Source organism: Stegodyphus dumicola, chromosome 9 (genome assembly GCF_044657685.1).
Source record: "Stegodyphus dumicola isolate Sdum_Otavi_A_Nest chromosome 9, ASM4465768v1".
NCBI lineage: Eukaryota > Metazoa > Arthropoda > Arachnida > Araneae > Eresidae > Stegodyphus > Stegodyphus dumicola.
This window is the reverse complement of record NC_140776.1, coordinates 161,352,588-161,377,350: the sequence shown is the minus strand read 5'-3', so window position 1 is coordinate 161,377,350 and position 24,763 is coordinate 161,352,588. Positions and strand designations below refer to the sequence as shown.

The window sequence follows — 24,763 nt, the reverse complement described above, 5'->3', positions numbered from 1 at the left end:
TAAACATTTCTCGCCAAAGTGCAGCTCCAAAGCGCCGGATAGAACTTCGAAATCTAGCCTTTGATTTTCGGGAAGCGTCTGCAGGATATCTGCTGCCGTCTGCTCTCAGAGAAGCGGCGAGATGACAGGCCTTAGTTTGGGAATCCCATCCATTCGCAGCCGCAACGATAGAAAACTGGGTCTTATAACACTTGCCAGGATGTCTTCCCATCATATGTGGATAGCTTCAGAGATGGACGAGCAGGCATCGGTAAGAATTTAAAACCATCACTATTGTTCCCTACCGTCGCTACGAATTTCTTTAAAATATCCACTTCTTTGGCTACTGCAGAAACCCTATCATCAATCTGTTGTTCGATTTGGTGTTGGACGGCACAAACTCTTCCTTCAATTCGTTCCTCCACAGCAGAAAACTCTCCCTTCTATATGTTCTTTTACAGAAGAAACTTTTTCTTCTATTTCTTCTTTCACCGAAGAAACTCTTTCTTCAATTTGATCTTTTACGGAAGAAACTTTTTCTTCAATTTGTCCAACTTTATTTTCAACTGTGTCAATTCTGCCTTCTATAGCTTCAAATTTATTTTCCATTATGCAGGTAATTTCACCTTTCATTTCTTCTTGACCAGCTTGAACGGCTTTCATTTCGTCCTTAACGGATTCCTGGCCCAATTTCATTTCTTCCTTAACGGAGTTGACGGCCCCTTCCATCTTTTCTTGGAAAGCAGCAAATGTAGTCATCATTTGCCTGAATTGTTCTTCCATCGCTCTTGTAATTGGCATTCAAAACCCCACTCCTGACACCAAAAATTGTTGCGTGCGTACGGGTTCGTTACGAAAAGAATGCACAAGTCCGATGAAAAATGAAGAAAAATTTATTATTATCACCACAAAAATGCTTAAATTTTCTCAAATTATCATGCAGTATTACAATATCTCACAGTAGTTATCTTTTAACTACTCAAATGTCCAATAGAACGTAATTCAAAACAGCTAAAAAAAGCTAATCCGCGAATTCGCTACAATCAACAAGAGCAGTTTTCTAAACAACAACAAACTAAGCAACTACTACAAACTGAGATGTTTTCCTCCTTTTATAAGATTTTAAAATCACGCGCTAGAATTTTCCGGTACTTTCTCGAAATCAAAAGGAGATATTTATTTATTTAATGCACGCACTCTGGTATTTTCAATTTTTCCGGCTTAGCTTTCTCTTAATATTCGTCACGCGCTGCACTGCGCGAGAAATAAAACCATTTAATTTATAATTGAACTAACATTAGCTTTTTAAATACCAAATTCGTAACAGTATAATTACAGTTGTAAACTATTTCAAAAACAGATGATTGCTAATGCAAATAAATGTTCGCGTTCCCCGTCACACGCTCAATTTGCGTTCAGCTGAAAATTCAGTTTAAAATACAATGTCGGAATAAAATTGGGCAAAATTTAAAACTCTTTACGCGAAAGGATATTTAGCGTAGGAGTTTGGGTAAACCTACCTGATGAGATGTAGTCCGCGCAACTCGTTAGTCGGTTTCGTCTTCTTTAGTTTCTCAACCTTTGCAAGTTTCTAGGTAATTCATATGTAAATATAGTTAAATGCATAATAAGCAACAATTGTATGAATTAAAAATATTTAAATGTTCTTAAATACCATGATAATTTAATTAAAACAATGATAACTGCATGTATGTTATATGGACTACTTGAATGCCGTGGCAACTTCATCCCATTGGCTACTACAGTTACGCAAACAACCAATAAACTATCGGCGACAATCAGACACTTAAGCCGCATATAACAAAGATGTTTCAAATAGTGTATGTAGTATGCTATTTCAAAATAACATAAGACTAGATACGTTGTTTCATACACATTTAAATAATCAAATCAAAACAATATAGATAGACACATAAGTTTTAAAACCCATACTTATTATTGTCTCAGCTTTGCAGATTTCTAATAAGTATAAATACTTTAAATGTTACGTGATTTTAATTCTAAAAATAATCATTTCATTAAATAGATAATCAAATGTCCTCAAGATATTCTTACTTTATTTTCAGTAACTAATCAGTTTCGGAAGGTAAAATTAATAACTGGAATTATCAAAATTCTTTATGCACAAACTGTCGCTCTGGAGTGCTAAGGTTACAGTTACGTCTGCTGCGTAATTTAAGCAGAAAAAAATTATACAGTTGTTTCTTTTTAAATCATTTTCATTTCTTCGCTCATTTGCATACTTTTGGAAACAGCAGTTGAAGTAAGCAAGATTAAATAATGGAGTAAAACAAACACCAACAAAAAAAGGCTAATTTGTTAAGTAAACCAAAAAAGTATTGAGCATGCATCATTATGTCTCTTCATTTCCAAATCTAAAATGAAGAAATCTATTTATTATGTAATTCTAGTCAATGAAGTTGCTGACCAATTTCAATACATGAAAATACCATTTAAAATGAATATTAATGAAAATAAATTTTGTAGTGCAAGAAAAGTAATTTTGAATAAATAATTTTGCCTTGAAATGATCTTTAAAACTTATCTTGGACTAAGTACCGTAATTTCCGGAAGAAACGCCGCGGCGTTTACGTGTTTAAAACTTAAATTTTCAGCGGGTGCGGCGTTTCTACCCATGCGGCCTTTAGGTGCACTAAAAATAAAATATTTCCTATGATGGTCATTGTACATAGTTTGGATGGCCTTATCATTGTGCATAGATTGGTGCTGTTCCCACACAAAAGACCACTCAGTTGCTTTTTGCGAACGTTATTTTGTTTACGTTCTTTCCCTTGAACGGACCTACATGCCTTATTCACCCTAAACGAGATCTCAGAACAATAACATTCTTTTCCCTTTCATATCAACATTCTCATCAGTTTGAATAGTCTCTCTCCTCTGCCATTCGATGAATCTTCCAGGACCCACCCTCTTCCCACCCCTGCCTCTTCTGCAATTTTTTTCAAAGGCGGATACGACTCCACCTGCCTCGAAATAACGAACTCTGACGTATTTCCCCTTCAGCACGAATGGATTTATCTTGGCATTTTGCCAAATACAGATCCCATCAGTTTGAGTACAAGTACTTGTTGGATAGTTTTTAATTAGGGAGCGGAAAATTTTTGAAAATGTCTCTAAACGGCACAGAAGCTATACATTTCTTACCTTTAATTTATTTTTGAGTTATGGTTTCATTTCATGCATTTTTCTTAACTGGTATGTCATATATCAGGACTTAGGTTGAGTTTTTGCATCTATACGGCCCACGACGATGTCACGCGCAATTTAATCTATTGCGGCGTTTACGCTGATGCGGCGTTTCTGTGTAATTTTAATTTTTTTCCCGCCATTTTTCTAGAGTGCGGCGTTTACGCTGATGCGGCCTTTCTTCCGGAAATTACGGTACATTCTTCTGTATTGTTTGTAAATGTTTAATGCTGCATATTAGAAATATTTTTTTTTAAACTACTACTCCTAAAATGTGTTCCCACTTGTATAAATGCTTTTATTGAGTTTCTTTGCACCTCATCGAAGAAATCAATATTTTTATTTATTTCATCCATATAAAACAGACTTTGTGTTTTTTAAAATGTAGTAAAAGAGTTAATAAATTGCTTTCCTTATTATATGACTAAATTCTGCATTTGCTCTAAAGCCCCATTATTAAACTCGCCGACAAGTTGCTACTGATTGGCTTACTACAAGATGAGGAATTGCAGTGGCTACTTCGCCTGATTGATCCAGAGAACTTCGATCCTGACTTCAATCCAGGTACTGGGTTATTATTCGTGTTTTTAAACATTAAATTTTGTTATTATTTTAAAACCTAATATCCAGGTTATCATATTAAAACGAATTAAAGAAAAACTAAATAGATCTTACATTTACATCCAAAACATAAAGTGTAAAAGCATTTTGAAAGTGCAGTAGGAAGGATATCCATGCTATAACCAAAACGGTACTTTTCCGTTTCGCCGGGACAAATCTCGCCAAGCAGACTTTATTGGCGACAACACATAGTATACACATAAAAATGTATACTGTGTAAACATAAAAACTTTATTGGCGACAACACACAGTATACATAAAAAATTTTAACAAATGTAACAAAAGAATTTTTATTTTGAAAACATAAATATTTTAATATCGTTTAAAATTTTGTGAAAAGCCTATAAATAAAGATAATGAGTTTGTAAAATAACATTAATTTAAGAATTTACTATGCTTTCATATTACAACATCCTGTTTCGCCGGATCATATCACGTGACCCCCAAGTGATCTCATCTTATATAAACTACGCTACAAAAATTTTATTCTCTCAGTAATTATTTACATTAATTTCAAGTTAAATCTTAATTTGGAATGCAAGTTTAAATGCAAGAATTATTTCAATTCGTGCGATAGCTTACTCAGAAATTACGTAAAACCGCAGTGCTTTACTTCACTAGTGCATTCTCATTAGCATGGATGAATTTAACCCTTGATTTTGCCTTTTCTGTATTTTCGCTTTCGGGTGAGGGGTGTGATTGCATCCTAGTTGAAACCGCTTGACTTAATTACCGCGAATGGTCTTAGGGCATAAAATTGAACTATCTGGGTAAAAATGCTATGTAATTGTAAAGACACAATCTGATAAGAAATGGCTGCGACTGGTTTTGAAAATGAGGCGTAAAAGGTTACCAGCGAGGATATTCCGTTTGGCATCGGTTGTACCATTTTTGGCGACTTTATCGCCTGCGCCGGCAAAATGGAAAAGTACCAACAAAAACGTATTTGCATTGGTTAAATAAATTTTGTTTTTTCACTTTCTAATTGCCTAAATTTTATTTTTCATTTTCAGAAAACGAAAACCAGGTACGTGGTTTGATGGCTATGAACATAGCAGAAGGAGTTAAGCTCCAGATGTGCTATTTGCTGCACCACCTGTTTGATTTGCAACTGAGACATCGAATTGAATCCATGATTGCTTATTGTGATGACTACGTTTGTGAACTCCAAAGTGTAAGTAATAAGGACTGGTACTAATTCGAGATAACTTTATTTATCTAATTAAAATTGATCAAGTTAGAGATGGTAAATGAATAAAAGTCTATAAAGGGTATCAAAGAAATTCTGTTTGCTACGTTGAGTCGATCTCATGCAATTTGTAGTTGCTCTTTTAATTTTAACCAATATTTTTCTTTCTTCTTGTTTATTACGGCAATCATTAACTATTTCTTGCCCTTCATCTGTAAATTTATAATTTATGTGTTATTAAATTGCTTTGGTTCTTTTTCCTGTATCTGAATTGTCTTAAACATTTGCTGAGTGACTTACTTGAAATTTAATAGTGAAACACGACAGCACTCCTGATTAGTTTTAAATACAAATGCAAGTTTATAATTTATGTGTTATTAAATTGCTTTGGTTCTTTTTCCTGTATCTGAATTGTCTTAAACATTTGCTGAGTGACTTACTTGAAATTTAATCGTGAAACACGACAGCACTCCTGATTAGTTTTAAATACAAATGCAAGAATACAGGAAAAGGAACTGAAACGTATTTAAATTGTAAGCTATGAAGTATTTTTTAAACAGCTTCAAGTATAAGCTACTGTTTCATTAAATAAAATGTTAATACAACTTAGAATTCTGATGTTTCAATTTTATTAACGAATTTCATTTAAAATATATTACGCATATTTCTTGATAAAAAAGTTGTGATTGTAGTTCAGAAGTAATCAGTATCGAAAAGAGCTGAAAATCTTCTAATTGTATAAAACTGTGGATATTTTGAATGTATAGAATTGCATTTTCGTAAATTTTCTGATAATAAAATGATAAAAATTAGTGATCATACAATAAAGTAGGCATGAGGGATTTTTTTTCTTAAGTTATGCAATTATTATAATAGAAAAACCAGTAAAATTGAATTCATTCAATGCTTAAATTTGAAAATAAAACTGATTTTGAAACTGAAAGTTAAGTAAGATTTTTCTTACTATCCAAAGCTTCAAATTGTTTGATATTATTGAATTACGAATTTTTCTTCTTCATCTCTTTTTAATAGGATCAACTTCGAAGGTACATCGAAATTAAACAGTCAGACATGCCTTCTGCTGTAGCTGCAAGAAAAACTAGAGAATTCAGGTGTTCCCCCAAAGAGCAGGTACTTTTAAGCTACAAATTTATGTGGAACCTGTTTGTTTGCGGACACTTACGTAGCCAAAACTTAGATAAGAAAATATCAAACTATTTTTAAAATTTGAAAGAATATTTTTTGGTTAAGAATTCACATTTGTTTTAGTTTATGATATTTAGAAAACTTTAACAGATGCTTGTTACTACTCATCTATCAATGACGCTGATAATGACCTGCACGACGAGTCAATGCAGGTATTATTATTGATCAAAATGCTGGAAAAATGACTTTATTTTATTTAAAATTTATTGTCTATTATGATAATAAAATTACTATGAATTATTTTTCATGAACAGTGTATTTATTAGTTTATCAATATCAATTAAAGTATCTTTATTAATATTCTTTTGCACAATAAATCAGTACAAGTGAATGTGCATTTTCTTCCTGCAAAGTTCATTTCTAACAACAAATACATTACTTTTTTCTTTTCCCCCAAATTTCAATCATGAAACTGGAATCGCTTGAAGCATAAAATGCGTATTTAAATGCATCGAAACACTGTAAAATTTATTGAGCTTAAAATGCCTACTTAAATGCATCGTAATATTGTAATGTTTATTAAGCTTTAAATGCCTATTTAAATGCATAGCAACATTGTAAAATTAATTTATCTTGACTTCTTCAGATGTATAAATAATCACCTAAGTAACGGAGGTAGTTGATCACTGTAAAATGCTAAATTTAAATCTCAACTACAAGATCGAAATTTACAAGATTTAAATCGCAATCTAGGCCATGTCACCTTTTAGAGAAACATATGCTAAATCGACACCCTAACTGGATCTAAGCGGCTTATGTATCGTTATGCCCAGTTAGAAACAGAGAAACGTAAGAAGAGTGTAAAAGACTCTTTTATTCAGAAGTCAATAATTAACAGAAGGAAGGTCTTGTGCTTGCTAAACCAGCCAGCATTTATGGCGTAACTCAAAAGTAATGAATTCAAATTAAAACAAAGTTTAAATCTAAAGTTATCTCAAAGGCTGCACAGAAAGGATTAGCGCGCAATTTGGCTAAAACCTGTACTGGCGTGACAAGCACTATACGCCGCAGGGAGTCAACTATCGTAGAAATTCAACTAGCAACGTGGTTTTCAGCAAGCGGAATATGCTCTGATTCAACGATCTAAAAATTCTCTTTAAATACTATCTTTTTCTAACTCATTTGAATACGTGGGGAGTAAAAATTAGCGTTCTGGCAGGAAAATGAAAATGAACATAAAATATCTGCTTATATAAAAATAGATAAATTGTTACAATTATGTTCAGAAAATTTTACAACTTTTGTTAATTCTTTTAATTTCAAACAAAAGTCGCTATTTGTTTTTTGTTTAATTAAGAATTTTCAATTAACTTTTAAGAAAACTACCAACTCAGGTTTCTACAAAATGTTTTAAACTAAATGATAGTATAGCAGCTAATTAATGCTTTACATGATTAATGAGCTACTGGAGAAAAAATTTGCCGGACATTGCTCTAATTCGGGTTTAATTTGTAGCGAAATAGGCTGTTCCAGTAGTTATTTTACGACGTTTTCTTCTTATATAACGTAAATATCGGTCCATCCTTTAAACTGTTTCTTCACAAAAAGCATTCCTGTCAAAATTAAATAGATGCCGTACTTCGCATCCAAATAACCAAGTACATGTCGTAATTAGCTAAACATCTGTGACACAGTCATACTTTTGGCTCAGTATGTTTTAATTTTACTTAGAGAACGTATTTCATGCAGTGAAATAATTAAGAAAAAAAGATAATGCAAATTATCTAAAGCTGTGCTTTTTTCTCACAAATAATTATAAGGATCTAAGCAAATTAGTTAATAACAAATAATAAACTATGTAGAAATGAATGAAAAGGTTAAACAAAATATTCGCAACGAATTTAATTTAAAGAACTATTCAAGAAGATTATCATATAATTTAAATATTAATTTGCTGTCGAAAGTGCAATATAAATTGTATAATAATAAGCGAAAGAGCATTTATAATATTTAAAGTTTTAGTTGCAAGTAAAACCTGACGGAGGACGTGAAACAAGTAATATTTAAATTTTGTAGGTGTTCTTAATAGAAATGTCTTTATTGTAGAGTTAAGGAACTTCATCTTTAGAAAAAAAAATCTGATGTGTACACCACATGACTTCCTTGTAGGGAATATTAAATTATACGCATTTTTTCTTGAATTTCATTTAAATTGATTGGATTGAATTAAATCTACTTCGTCGACAGCGCATAAACCACAATAGAATAAATGCACTTTTTAAAATTCACTATATTTGTTTACTATAACGACACTCTGAATGCACAAACTTTATATCATTTGAAGAATTATCTTATCGTTGCCACATGTTCTATTCAAATACTATAATAAAGCTAGAACGATGTATAAAAGAAATTAAGCAAACAAAATAGAAAAAGAAGCAGTTTTTCACAGACGATTGAGTAATTTCTCATTCAATTAATTCAGTTCTCACTTCGCGAGAAGGCAAAAATACATAAAAACTCAAAATATCTATATTAAAAATTACGAAGTAAATCTTAAACACTTATTTCCTCGAAAAAATTCCAGAAAGGATTAAGCATGATTTAATTCGAAATAATAAATGAAGGCGTTATTTTTGTTGTTGCGAAGCTTAGTCTCTCTAGATTGGCAACAAATCTACAATTCTGCTGTTTCAAATGTAAACAAATATATCCGCCATGTTATTTAAAACTTAACCGCACTTAAACAACTTTTAAATTGTTGATAATTATACAAATATTGCTTCCAGAATTACGAAAGGCATAAAACCTTAACCGGAAGATAAGAACAACATAATTCAATCATTTTTAAAGCAAAAAATGTACAATTTACAAACGTATAAGAGTAAAGAAACTGAGATCACTGTGCCGAGTAACAAAGTGGATATATATATAAATATAGTATTCACATACGTTTGGTGCGGCCGATTGCAATCAAAATACGAGGTGCACATCTACATGTTATAACAGTCCTATATACAAAATTTCAACGTTCCGAGGCTAATCGTTTTCGAGTTATGCGAGATACGTACGTACGTACGTACATACGTTCGACGTACGTACAGACGACAGGAAAAATTCTCTTCAGAATTCATTTTAAAGCAGTTTTATAACTTTCTTGGAGGAAACGAGGCTTTTATTCTGTCCTTATGTACAGATATCACGCAAAAATATAATTAAATTGCATTGGATAGCGGTCAAAATCGGTATTTTCGTTGAAATATGATACCCGAAATTTTTCGCAAATACAATACTTCCTTTTTACTTCGTTCAAGGAAGTAAAAAACGATGCACCAAGAAGGTAGAACTGAGCCGGGTAACAGAGTGGATATATATATAAATATATTTATATACGTTTGGTGCGGCGGATTGCGACCAAAATACGAGGTGCGCATCTACATGTTATAATAGTCCTATATACAAAATTTCAACGTTCTGAGGCTACTCGCTTTTGAGTTATGCGAGATACGTACGTATGCACGTACGTACATACGTTCGTACAGACGCCCCGAAAAATTCTCTTCAGAATTAATTTTAAAGCAGTTTTATAATTTTTTTTGGAGGAAAGGTGTCTTTTATGCTGTCCTTACGTATAGATATCACGCAAAAACATCGTTAAATTGCATTCCATAGCGGTCAAAATGGATATTTTCGTTGAAATATGCTGGCTGAAACTTTTCGCGATTACAATACTTCCTGTTTACTTCGTACAAGGAAGTAAGAAGATAACAATAATTATAACACATCTATTCTATTCTGGACATCAATTAGCTGCATGTTAGACATTAAATTAGCTCTATATTTCATCGCATGTTTCTTGTTCAAAGTAATTGTTATCTAAAATGGTAGATGCGAAAATTAAAACAAGTGTCATTCGTTAATAATTATAATCGCCAGTACAATACGAATATAAAGATAAAACATTCTTTTCCAGATGAGAGCAATCTTGTGCTTTAAAAATTTAGAAGAGGATCAAGTTGATCAGTGCTCTTGTGGGGAAGAACTCCGCGAAACTTTGCTCAATTTTCACGAAGAGCTTGTTGGTCGCATTAAAGGTGTATGTTCATCTGAAGACAAAGAAGAATCAGATGAAAAAGCGGAAGAGCCATCAAAACCATGGACTCAGAGAATTTTGAATATTGTAAAAATGGTCAAAGCAGCAGATCAAGAAGCAGAAAAACCTGAAAAGGAAGGACCGAGGCCAGAGGGTAATTTAAACTTTCCGAAGCTCTTTTGAATTATTTAATATAAAATTCTGACTTGTAGTCTTCTGTTTTTTGTTCTTTTTAACAAAACTGCATCCACCAGTAATGCTTTAAAAAGACATTTTTCACCTAACGTTTTTTGGATTTAATAACCTCGCAAAACATTTACATATGACCTACACAAATGTGAAAAGAAACTATAATAATATAATATATAAGCATTTTATGTGTGTTTTCTTTTCAGAGCTGTTTCAAAAGAAAATTGTGATTACAGTTGTGAAATGGGCGGAGGAAACTGAAATCGAAAACCGAGAACTTGTGCGACAAATGTTCCACCTACTTCTTAGAGCATTTAATGGTATTGGAGAGGTAATGTTAAGAACTGGTTTTATATGATATGCTAAGTATCAGTCTATGTGGTGTACAACTGTTTAGTTAATGTTCCAATATATTGTTGTAATAAGTTGTATGTACAGTAAAGTAAGATAATAAGCAAAAAAATTGTGAATTAAATTGTAAAAATTAGTAATAGTGGTCATCAATATTTTCAACATTATTTGCAGGGCCGGATTTAGACTTGATGATGCTCTAAGCTAGTTGAAATATGGGGAACTTTTATAACTCTGTTATACTTTACTAGAAAGTCCGGCGGTCATACGAAATGACCGCTGTTCTAGATATTATAAATTGTAATTAAAATTATTTGTGCAAAGGTGTCTGCTAATTGAAACTGAATTACCCAGAGCAGGCGGCGAGGACGCCCCTTTGCTTACTGCCCCACGGGGTTTCCCCCTTGCTTAATTGCTTAAAGTAGAGTGCAATGAAGGAAACCACTGGTGGTATATTTCTTAAGAGCTACCGCTAGCTCAGTCAATAAAGGTGATTTAAATAATAGAATGTTAATTCACATGTTAAAGATCTCTTTGTACACAACATTTCTTGTGTAGACCTTTCCATCATTTTCAAGTTCCCCTTGCAGAGGACCATCCATTATTTTTTATTTTATGTCCGTTCTTTCACGAACTCTTGAACAGGCAACATAAAGTTGACCGTGTCCAAATGCAGGCTCAGGTAAAAATATGCCAATACGCTTAAGCGTTTGGCCCTGAGACTTATGGATGGTCATAAGTCTCAGTTTTACAGAAAATTGTCTACGTCTCAATTGAAACGACAACCCTGTGGCGTGGCAACTTCACCCCATTGACTAGTACAGTTACGCAAGCAACCAGTAAACTAAAGGGGACAAACAGACACTTAAGCCGCATATAATAACGATATTTATTTATTTCATTTTATTTGTTTTTTCATCGTTGCCGGTTTTTGCCGGCTGCATATTTCCGAATTCTATTATACATAGATGTTAAATTTATTTATTAAATGTTAAATGCACGTGCTCTTGTGTTTTTAATTTTTCCGGCTTAGCTTTCTCATAATATTCGTCACGCGATGCACTGCAAGGGGAATAAAACAGTTTACAGTTATTCAAGCAACCAATAAACTATCGGCGAGAAACACTTAAGCCGCATATATATAGCATTTTAATACTATATTATAAATTTTTAGGGCCCTCAAAAAAGTGGGGGCCCTAAGCTATAGCTTGTGTAACTTACACGTAAATCCTGCATTGATTATTTGATTCAAATGTAGATTTGTTTTATTCAAATGTTTTCTAGAATGCGTTTTATTTATTGAAAATATCAGACGAACAAATCCCAGTGTGTTTGCTTCCTTCATATCCCCTTCTCGGAAATAATTTTGACCACTAGATTTTTTTAAATTCTTTTAAAGTATGTAAAAATGTGTGAATATGCATGTGCGGATTATTTTAAAATCATATACCAAAGCTTTATTCTTTTGGACTGCTCGTGCTGTACCCACAGTTCTAAGTTTAATGTTTATTTAAATTGGGAATAAAAATAATTTTTATTATTTTCAGCTCATTATTTATGCAAGGTATTCCATTAAATAAAGCAAAAATAACTTATATACAAACCTTTGTAATAGCCATTATACGTTCAGAGATTTAAAAAAATTATATAATTTATGTCAAAAAATTACTGCTTCATGCAGCCATGAAAATAAAATTGCTATCGTTTTATTGCTTGAAAATAAAATTGCTATCGCGCTTATTGCTTGAAAATGAAATTGCTATCATGCTTACTGTTTGTTGGAACTAGCATTTAATGATGATCACGTTTTCGTTGTTTCAGATAATGAATGCGATGGAAAACACGTACACAATTAGCACGAACAGCAAGAGCGACGTTGTAGTTCTTTTAGGATATTTGCAAAGAGTGAGAGCTCTATTACCGGTGCAGATGGGCCCAGAAGAAGAGGAAATAATGCGTAATAGCTTGTGGTAAGTTAAGATAATAAAAATATCTTTTAGTAGGATATCACAGAGACTTTTCTATTTCGATTCATCTTTTTAGTCTTTTACTAACAATTAAAATATTAAATAATTTGAAATAAAATGCTATTTGTCTGCCAATTTAAAATATTTCCTGCAAACTTATCATTTCCTATCAAAACATCATCAAAATTGAGGGTGCTACTCTGGTAGACGGTTGCACGGATTTTTGGCGATTTACATTGGCGCAATTGTTGGCGCGATTTTCACAAACGTCAGCCATCTTGAAAAACGCTGTTTTTACGCATAGTAAAGTATTCGAAACTTTAAAAAAATAAATAAAAATAAATAAATATTGTTAAAAAGTAATGGATTAATTTTTTGTTGAAAATGTCGTTTTTTAAGATGGCAGGCAAGTGTAAATAAATACATTTACTATAAGTATAAAATACTAAAGTTAGGTTATTATTACTTTCATATAGCAAAGAAGAGAATAAAAACACCGCTATAAAAATATTGGGCCAACGTTTAATTAGATTAAAATATTACTGAAATTGAATATCGAATTAAAAACCATCATACCAACATTTAAAAGAATTAGAATATTATTAAATTCAGATACTTTAAAATATGTTATATAGAATATAATTAACATTAAAACATTAAAACATATTAAAACATATTAACATTAAAATATATCTCAGCAATTTCTGAAAATAGTGTATTAATTTTTTTAACAAAAATTGAAGTATACAATTATAAAATAAAAGAAAAATATGTACTTACATTTTTTTGAGTATTTAACCTAATGTTTATTGTACCACAAAAATTCAGAATCATAATTTAGATAACATCTTTGAAGGAATTCGAAGATATGAATTAAATTTTAAAACGGCGCGGAAATGCACAAATTGTCAGTAACCAATCAGGGAGCTGATTACAGCTCGTTAATGCACAAATATTCTATAACCAATCAGAGAGCTTATTACATCACGGCTAGAATTAAAATTATTTAAAAATTCATACATAATAAAATAATTTTTAAAAAAAATGCAAAATTAAATTGTATTTTAATATTTAAGAGCCATAAATAATGTTTAAAACATTAGATTAAATTTATACATATTAAAACGAATTACTTTTAAAGTAAGGTGACGTCATTGATTACATCATCCACAACATAAAATTTCATAAAATATGATAAACAATAAAATTTTTATTTCAAATAAAAATGCAAAATTAAATTGATTTTTAATATTTAAAAGCCATAAATAATATTTTAAACACGGAATTTATGCACAATAAAACGCATTATTTTTTAAATAAAATGACAACAAATTATCGGTTACCATAAATAACTTATCCAGCAATGGGTTTACCATAAGTTGTATTACTCGTCAAAGGAAAATCGCTAAAAAATCGCCAAAATCCGTGCAACCATCTATTAAAGTAGCACCAAATTGAGTTACCTATCATTTCAAAGTATGCATTTAAATCTAAATCTGATTATATGAATTTTAATACCAGCTTGGAACTGATATTTGAAACATATTTTCAGGGCTATGGTCAGCAACAGGGTATTCTTTCAGCACCCGGATTTGATCCGCATTCTAAGAGTTCATGAGAATGTAATGAAGGTCATGATCAATACTCTGGCGAAGAGAGCTCAAAGTGATTCAGGACCGGTAAGTTACAGATAGCTGTATTTTAAGTCTTATTGCAATTTATGAGATTTTACTTTATCTGGAACTAATAATCCCTTCAATCATGAAGCGAATTATCGCTATGGTTGAAGTAATTGCAAGTCGTGATAAGGTTTTAATAACGTTTTTTAAACTGAAATCTAGGACATAAACGCATTTTCTTGTCCTAACAATATCAGTCACAGCTGATGGTGATGCAAGTATTGTCATTGCAAAAAAATTTCAGGTACTATATTTCAACAGAAATATCCATTTTGACCATTCCTTTTGGATGCTTTTTTTAGTCCAAAGGGGCTTTCTCCCTGAGGTATTATTTTTTCATTTTGCGATTTTGGGTCGATTCACTCTGAATGTCCGTTTCACGTTTCGAAGAGTTGCCACAAAATATTATCACACTGTATTATATTTGAAGAAATTAAATAATGAAGAATCTGCATAAATGTATGTATGTTTCTTTCACCGGAATTAAACAACAGTACCTAGAGCCATCCAATTTTGAATGACGTAATCCTACTGTGAATATGAGCATCTGGAAGCCCAAATTTGAAATTTGGAATTTGTTTTATTATCGATTTCATATTTCGTAAAACTTTAACGAGTTTTTGATTAACAAACTCAACGATTTAAAAGTGAGCAATGGCAACACTTTAGGGGAAAAAAAACTTTTTGTATATAGCGCGCGGAACTGTGTATTGGAAATTTTAAAGCTATGCTCATTTTAAAATAATTTTGCGACATTGCTGTTGAACTGAATTTTATGGTTTAAGTGCAAAAAGCATGATATTTAATAAATAAAAGTAAAACTAAAACGTTAAAAAAACGCCTCTTTGGACGTTTTCTTTTTCTTCTTCTTTTTTATTTGTTCGCGGGATGTGTGTACGTGCGGAATAAAGGACTGTTTTTTGCAAAACAGATTGCAAAATGGAATCAGAATATTTTTTTTTCGTGATGTCTGTACCTACGTATGTAAGTATTTTCACAATCGTTAGTTGTAGTTATGTATTTCCATTTACAGAAGTGTTTTAAATGATGAAAGTATTCATGTTTTGACAATGTCAGATTTAAAAAAGAAATTTTTGGATAAGTAACGAAATCTAACTTTTAATGCGATCTTTCGATATCTGTACTTATGATTAGGAAAGCTTTATGATCTTATCAAAAAATAAAATTATAAGAGGTTTGACTGCCATATGACAAAAATTGCCCGAGGTATTTAATTTCAAAATTTTGCAATTTTTAATGTATCGATTTATTAATTTCGAATCATTCAAGGAAATAAATTTTTATGAAATGCAGCAAAAATATGTATAATTCTACGGGCCGTGCAAGGAAGTCATGTGGCGTCCACATCCGATTTTTTTCTTAAGAATTAAGACCATCTTTAGTTAAAAATTTAATAATAAAATGATATTTAATTTTAAACATTTCAGAGCAAACGGCGCATTATTGAATTCAGTAAACAACTGAAGAAGAACACAAATGTTTTCTGTTAAAAAAACAGAAATTTAATCGTCATATTTATTCATTTAGTATTGCTGCTACATATCTGCAGCGGGACGTTATTGCCAAACAGTGTTTGTTATATGTAAGGTTAATAACTTTTAGGTCTTCCTACGTATATCTAATTTGAGGGAATAATACCAAATTTTAAAACATGATTCAGTTAAGTAAAATTAAGTTTTAAAAATAATAAAAGTTATTTGTTAATTAGGTATTACTATTTTTAACTCGAAAGTTATTTTCAGCTGCCTATAAACTTTATCCGCACATTCAAGAAACATAGCCAACTCGTGGCGACTTTATGGACAGGATGAAAACTATATATTTGGCTACCTTTACGGCTCATAGATACGGGGGCTCATACATCATAAACCCCTTTGCAACAGTCACATATTCGGAGATAATTTCGAATATGTGACTGTTGCAATGAAATATCCCAATTCTTGCAACAGTCACATATTCTGAGATAATTTCGAATATGTGACTGTTGCAAGAATTGGGATATATCATTTATTTTGAAAGCAATAACTTCCAACATTTTACAGCTGACTACATAACATGGCTGCTTTGGGATCTATAGTAACCAGAAAATTTGTGTTACCACAAATAATTTTGTAATTTAATCCACTTTGTGACAAAAATTTTCATCATGCTTCCACCTTGCGCGCATGCTATTTTAAAAATGTCTAATGGTACATACTTGAAACGGAATTCTTTATATGGGAGCTATTTTCTAACTGAGCCAAAAATCTGATGAATATTTTAAGATTAAAAAAATTTATGCACGAAAACATTACAGATTTTTTAATAAAATGCATTTTATAAACTCAACTTCAAATAAAATAAAAGTTTAACATGAAATTCTTAGGATTGTTTTCGTTCACAGTTTCCAAATGTTATAAAAGCTATAAATTAAATATGGAATTAAATTATGCAATAGAACGTTTTAAACTGTGCGCGCAAGGTGGAATCGTGACAAAAAATTTTGTCACAAAGCGGATTAAATTTTAAAAATATTTGTGGCAACGCAAACTTTCTGATGACTATTTCAGAAAGCAGCAATATTATGTAGTCAGCTGTAAAATGTTGGAAGTAATTGCTTTTAAAATAAATAAGTTATCCCAATTCCTTCAACAGTCACATATTCGAAGATCTTATGGGTTGTAAGGTGTATAATAAATAATAATAATAATAATAATAATAATAATAATAATAATAATAATATTGTTATTAATAAATAATAATAAAAAGCAAACATCGTAGAAGAAGGAAAACATATAGTAAAAATTAAATTTTGTATGACCGATGTTGTACATTTTTACAACTGCTTAGCGAAATGATAATTAAATTTAAAGTGCGTAATCCACGTGTCCTTAATCACATGTATTATACACGCATGTGCGAAATGATTTGTCGCGAATGCATTCGAAAGTGTTTCAAAAACTTGTCAGTTTTATCGAATACTGAAACTCGGAGTGCTAACTTTCAGAACTTGAACTTAACGCGTATTTATTTTGTTGAAACATAAGTAATGGCCGTTTTTTTCATTTAAAAACTTTATTTTAACAAAACAAAAACAATAAATTAGTCAATAATTTTCGAGTTTTTGGACTTTCCCTATAGACCCAAGACGTCGAACTGTAGTCATTTGGCTACAACCCATTCGTTCGGTTAATTCTCGAGTGGTTTGACGCGCGTTTTCGTGCAGAAGTTGATTCAAACGCTCTTCATCAATCTTATTTGGTTGTCCTGAACTAGCAGCGTCTTCGAGGTCGAAATTCCACTTTTGAATTTGGCAAATAATTTTCTTGCAATTCGTTCAGGCATTGCACCTTCTTCATACACTTTACAAATCTATCGGGCAGCTTCTGCAACATTGGCGCCTTAATTAAAAGCAAAAAGAATGTGTCGAAAATGCTTATTTTTGTCGACTTGACACTCCATTGTAATGATCTGAAAAATAATACAAATTAGCTCAGACAAAAAACCAAATACATCATCTTGTAGAGAGAGAGAGAGAACGGAGAATGTGGGGACTATTCCCTTATCAAACGGTTAATTAGTATAGCACCAAGTCCACCACTATCTATAGCACCCCTTCAAAATACATAATGCCACCTGAAAGGTATTTAACTTGCACGACAAAACATACAAAATAATATGTTACAGAGTTACAGATTAATATTCAAGATACATGACTGGTACATTGCTGATACAAACATGACAGATGCAGAACTGATAAAAGGCTGATATAATACTGATATTAACACTGATTAATACTGATACAGTACTGATACATTGATATAACACTGAATATTATTACTGATTAAATGGGAATGATTTTGCACAAGTCGGTAAATAAATCCACGAAGTAATACGTTACAGTGACTCAAAATATTGCGAATTAAAATACCATCTTGTAGAGGGAAAGGTTCTCTTTCGAATAACACAAAACATTATGCCAATATATTTTATTTTTACCGCGTAATTTTAAACACAGCATAAACGGCCATTACTTATGTTTCAACCCAATAGATCTGTTAAAAAACGTTAAAAACCATTTTCCTCTTATTTTATGGACTAATGAAAGAATATTTAATTTTCATTTAGAAGAGAAAATATTTAGATAAAATTTGATTTATAATGCTTTATGTTGTTCTAAATAAATAATATTTATATTGATTATTATTTTTCTGCATTTCTATGAGTTATTCTGTAAGATAAAGGAAATGAAAGTATTTAATATAAAATACACTGAATAATTATTATACAATAATGGTGGTCTGTTTAGCAGAAACTTAATATGATTGGATTATGTACCTGTTTGAATTTTTGTCTTTATAGAATACCTCACATGAGATGGTAGTGGCCTGCTGTCGTTTCTTATGCTTCTTTTGCCGTACTGGAAGACAAAACCAGAAAGCTATGTTTGAGCATCTGGGATTTCTGCTAGAGAACAGCAATATTCTACTGTGTGAGTAATTTTAACATTTTTATATATACCATGGAATATATTGTTTTACAGTGATATCAATTAAATTGGTTTATTCTTAAATTTATAATATTTGGGGGCCTTTGACGCGTATGCTATAAAAGTGTATATATTTGGCACTTTAAAATTTCGGAAATAATATTTTACCGTTATATTTCTTAATATTCTTAACAACAATAAGTTATATTTATTGGCTTTAAGAAACATATGAGAATTTAATAGACTCTTTATCAATTTTTCTTTAAAATTTTAATCGAGGAGCAAATGACTAAGAGCCGTGTGATAGAAATTCCAAAGCAAGGGAGCCTCAAAAAGCGGATGCTACGTGGTGGATTTGTGGTTTCTCTCATGTATAATTCTTAAATGAATTGATTTCCTTTAGAATGATCCTGCATGCAATCATCTTTTGTTAGAAAGCTTACTGTTCCAACTGTATTTGCGACAAGGAAGCCAAAAAAGCTGTCATTTGAACTGAAAAACTTTGCTCATTTCATGCACTCATTTTCATTCCAAAATCACTCTCTATATATGTACTTATATGTGTTACAATACTATAAAAAACAATTTATTTTCTCACGGAAACAAAAGCCGTTTGTTTTAGATTTATTAAGGTTATAATATAATTTAATGTTACTAGTCTAAACTAGCTGCAAGCTGTATACAAATGCATTGTAATTTTAACACCCATCTAAGATAAAAGACCTACTAATTTAAGACATATTTTATTTTCATAAACCACTCTAGTGGATGTAAGAATAATGTAGGAAAATCTGAATGGCAATAATTTAAATAACTTTAGGTTTTAGTAGTTATTTAGAAATGGGTTGAGCATATTTTAAGGTTAGATTAAAATGAATTTATTAATTGATAAAATTCCCAAGTAGCACATGACGTAGCAAAGACGTTACTACGACTACTTTGCAACCTCTTGGACCAGTTTGCAACGTCTTGTGCTACTTGGGTTTAATAATATTACAATTTTCCCCTGTAAATGTTTTTTTCAGCACGTCCATCTCTTCGAGGATCTACACCTCTTGATGTTGCTTATTCCTCTCTCATGGAAAACAGTGAATTGGCTCTAGCTCTTCGGGAACACTACCTAGAAAAAATTGCTATTTATCTGTCTCGTTGTGGTTTGCAATCAAATCAAGATCTATTAGACAGAGGCTATCCTGATGTTGGTTGGGATCCTTTAGAAGGTGAACGTTATTTGGACTTCTTAAGGTTTTGCGTGTGGGTGAACGGTAAGTGGTTAAGGTTTTATATCTGAATGTCATTTTTCTTCAGAAATTTTTATTTTCTGTTGCATATATTTAAGTATTTTGCATAAACTCAGGATTTTAATAATGTCAGGAAAATAAGCATTCACTAAATTTCAATTATGTCCCAGTTGTTTTAATGAACTTCTTGAATTTTTATTTCAGGGGAAAGTGTTGAAGAAAATGCGAATCTTGTAATTCGTTTACTGATTCGAAGACCTGAATGTCTTGGGCCAGCTTTACGAGGTGAAGGGCCGGGTCTTCTTGCTGCCATCAAAGAAGCTATCAAGATGTCTGAAAAGATAACAACCGAAAGACTTGCCAAAGGCGAACCTCATGTTGAAGATGATGAAGACTACATTGACATGGGCTGTGCAATTCTGAATTTTTACTGTGTCTTGGTTGACTTATTAGGAAGATGTGCACCAGAGGCCGCTGCCATAGCCCAAGGCAAGAATGACTGCATACGAGCTCGTTCCATTCTTCGCTCTTTGGTACCTATGAAAGACTTAGAAGGAGTCCTTGGACTAAGATACAATCTTCTCACGTCCCAAGGTTAGTTTCGTTTCATTTCCAGATTAAAAATTTAAGATCAGTGACATTAACACTCCGAACAAATATTAATTTAGAAGTCATACAACAAAAATCAGCGTTATATTTTCAAATTTTCACAGGACTAGTTTCGATGGTTTTACTGAAAAGCACATTTGCGCTTTTGCAGCTGAGGATGATGGTTCAGCAAAATCATGGAAATAAGTCCTGTGAAAATGTGAAAATATAATGCTGATGTTTGTTGTTTGACTTCTAAATTAATATCAGTGACATTATCATGCTAAACTAAAAAGATTAATTATTGACAATGCAGAATGTCCATTTGTTTGACAAAATTCTTTAATTTGTAGCTCTAGCTGTTCTCAGATTTGGAATGAAAAGTATAATAAAGACGAAACCATTATAATAAACCTGTTTTATTCGTAAATATATTATTAATTAGGTGCAATTATACTGTTTTTGTTACTATCCATCTTTCGAAATTTATATACAAGCTTAATACTTAATGAGGATCTGACAACTCATAAAAGCTAATTAATTTTTAACAGTATGAGAATTCTCTAGTATGGGTTATATCTATATTATATTTATTTTCAGTTCATATATACCTAATATTTTCCTTCTGCGGTTAATCTAAAAAGGTATTAACCCAACAAATTGAATCTGGATATAATACATATTTTAAAACTTACATAATATAATAGGCTAATAATACATATTTTAAAGCTGAATTACATCACAGTTTAGAAGTTGTGCACTATGTATTGAAATAAGAAAAAATAAATTACAAATCCATAAATTTCGTAAAAATTATGCAATATTATCTTGCATTAATATGTTTTAAATGATACATAGTAGGTTTATTTCTTAATGACTGGTGATGAGCATCACTTTAAAACTATTTATGTTTAATTCTTCATTTAATTTAATTTAATGCACTTTTATGTGAATATTTTCTATACTATAATAACTTACGAAATACAATTGTTTCTTCCAAATTCAGAGGGTGAGAGTGACATGCCTATTGGCCTGCAGCCGAATCATAAACAATCTATAGTATTATTTTTGGAAAGAGTGTATGGAATTGAAAGCCAGGAAACTTTCTTCCGCATTTTAGAAGATGCTTTCCTACCTGACCTTAGAGCAGCAACAATGTTAGAAAGGGTAAGAAGATTTTTTAAGCAATTATAGTAACATAAATGAATATGAAAATAAGGTCGTATTCAGCTATAAAAATCTAAAACAAAAAATCTTAGATAAATAACAGAATATAAAAAATCCAAGATAAATAATCTAAGTTAAAAATCTGAGGTAAAACCTAAGATAAAAACATAATAAAAGATAAAAAATCTATATTAATCCGAGATAAAAATCTAAGATAAAAATAAAAATAATTTAAGATAAAAAAACCTAGAAAATCTAATAAAAGTTGGCTTAAACAAAACTACTTTATTTCCTTTTTACTCTGATTTTATACTTTTTTTCAGTAAAAAAAAATAAAATCAGCTTTAAGCAACTGAAGAATAATTTATTTCAATTAATACACCCATTTAATGAATTGTAAGTTTTAATTAATGTCAAAGTAAACCTCAGATAGATAACTTCTTAAGTAACTTTGTTTGCTTTTTGTAATAAAAGGTTTGTGGTTGTTTAATAAATTAGTTTTCATAGAACTGCTTCTGTAAATACTTATTTTGTATAATTTTTGTGAATTACAGTTTGACGGTTCCGAGAGTGAGATGGCTCTTGCCTTAAATCGTTACATTGGAAACTCAGTGATGCCAATTCTTATCAAATACTGTCACTATTTTGGTGATGCTGATAACTATGCTAGTCTTCTTGATGCCACTCTCCACACCATTTACCGGTTATCCAAAGTGAAGATTTTGACGAAAGGACAAAGGGAAGGAGTGTCGGATTTTCTTGTTGCTTTAACACAGTAAGATATACTGTTTTGGTATTCTATTTATAGATTTGAAAATTTATTTGTTTTATTGTAATAAAAAATCATTAAGAAATCAAACGTCTTATCTGCATGTGCTGTTTCCAAATATGAATATTTGTTTTCTATAGTCGAATAGCAAAAATTGTCGCTATCTGCTGTTTCCAGATACGAATAAAGAGAAAAGAAAGGAAGAACAAATCGGAGCTACAATATGCTACTGAGGGCATTACACATGAATTTTAATAATGTGCTTTTGATAGTTATTCCAATATTTGTTCAGGTTTTGGGAGAAGTTTTTTGAATTGTAAGATATGTTTTAATAAACTAAAGATCTCTAAAGGTAGTGTACTTGATAAAAAGCTCTTTTTAATTACTGTGTGATACTGCTAACTAGCCCAAATTAAAAATTCAGAAATTATCGAACTGATTAAGTGACTTTTTCTCTTTTCAGTGAGATGCAGCCTAGTATGCTTCTTCGTCTATTGAGGAAATTAACAGTAGATGTTTCTGTGCTTACGGAGTACACTACCGTAGCTTTGAGGGTAAGATTTGTTACATTTCTTTAATTTTCGCCGTTTATTAAGAAATTTTTTTATGTTTTCTTCTTTTGTTTATTTGTTATAGTTATTCAGTTGTTATAAATCAAGTATCTGGTTTTTTTACAAAATAAAGTATCAGCTCAGTGTGGTTATTTTTTGTTGATTTCCCTATTTAATCTACGACTGAAAACACACTTTGAGTGAAAAAAGTAAAGATTTACTTTTCGTGCTCAAAACGTATTAATATTTTCTAAATTTCAAAAGGAATAAGACAATAACATTGCAATTCTTAACTATATTTACTTTGTATGTTACCACCTCTACCAGAATGGAGAGTTCTATCAACTAAAGGTTAATTAACAATAAATTATTATATGTATGTTACCACCTTTACCAGAATGGAGACTTCTAGCAACTAAAAGTTAATTAACAATAAATTATTTATTCTAAGAAAAGAACTTGAGATACAAACTAAAAATAATATACGAAGAAAACTTCTCTAATCGAGGCACTAAACTTGAGATTAGACTAGCTGCATTTCTTTAGTCTGCAAAATCAATGCGTGTTTGATACGAAATTACATCTAAGCGATAAGCAACGGAGGACGTGGGCACTGTCCCTTTACCAAAAGGTTAATCGGTATAGCACTACGTCCACCTATATCTAGATCCTAAAGAGGAATCACAAGACGCTACGAACCAGGCGCCCAAACCCAGAGCCAAATTCAACCCAGGGGCAGTCCAACAGACCAAATGCCCACGAAAGACAGTCCCAACAACCGCCCAGGCCCCACATTTATTAAATAAAATAACAAAAGCATGCAGGGCCAAAAAGGGCGAGTTTTGACAATAAGCAAAAATTTTACAAAGGCGTAATACACACAAATATAGAATATACATAAGCTAAAGTACAGTCTGATGTTGGGCAGCTCAATAATATACAATGAGTAAAATATAGACAGTAGAATTAGACTTAATATAACATAAAAATAGAGAACATAGTGACATAATGAATGTAAAGAAATTACTGCAGCTTAGATGTAATTTCAAAATGAAAAGAATTTGCAAATTGCGTGTAGTTTTACGACAGGTTTGAACCAAAGGTAATAATTATGCCGCCGAAGAATTACGAAAATATTCTGAGTTGAATAGCAAGCGAACACCTGTGTATCTGCTCAGCTGTGAGTGTGGAGGAGGAGATGTAAGCGTAAGAGGGGTTTTCGGTGACTTGGTGTGGTCGTACTCTTTCACGATATTCGCCGTATTTCTCACAAAAGTTGGTAAAATTTTATGAAGTATCAGGTCAGATGAGTTGCCACGAACGTATGGATGGATGACAGAATCAGATGGGAAATTGTCAGAAGCCTGGAGCTAGGCTAATCACAAGTGCAGGTAGCTGCAGAGCTCAATGAAATGCCCAGTCCAGTGTTGTTTGCAATTTATGGAAACAGTTTCAGGACAACGGATCCACATCTAGAAGACCTGGACAACCTCGATCAAGATCAACAAAGACGAAT

General features: G+C 31.5%; 1 protein-coding gene across 4 annotated transcripts in view; it reads left to right on the top strand.

Moving 5' to 3' along the window:
- The window catches only part of RyR (Ryanodine receptor), a 406,107-nt gene that overhangs the window by 193,059 nt on the left and 188,285 nt on the right, over positions 1-24,763 (top strand). For all 4 annotated transcript variants that reach the window (XM_085824283.1, XM_085824285.1, XM_085824284.1 and 1 more), the window contains exons 42-54: positions 3,656-3,771; positions 4,842-5,002; positions 6,050-6,148; positions 10,137-10,410; positions 10,652-10,776; positions 12,618-12,766; positions 14,316-14,442; positions 18,805-18,934; positions 19,957-20,196; positions 20,377-20,766; positions 21,767-21,927; positions 22,482-22,702; positions 23,160-23,250. In XM_085824283.1, the coding sequence (XP_085680409.1) occupies positions 3,656-3,771; positions 4,842-5,002; positions 6,050-6,148; positions 10,137-10,410; positions 10,652-10,776; positions 12,618-12,766; positions 14,316-14,442; positions 18,805-18,934; positions 19,957-20,196; positions 20,377-20,766; positions 21,767-21,927; positions 22,482-22,702; positions 23,160-23,250 (2,284 nt within the window). The remainder of the gene's footprint in view (positions 1-3,655; positions 3,772-4,841; positions 5,003-6,049; positions 6,149-10,136; positions 10,411-10,651; positions 10,777-12,617; positions 12,767-14,315; positions 14,443-18,804; positions 18,935-19,956; positions 20,197-20,376; positions 20,767-21,766; positions 21,928-22,481; positions 22,703-23,159; positions 23,251-24,763) is intronic.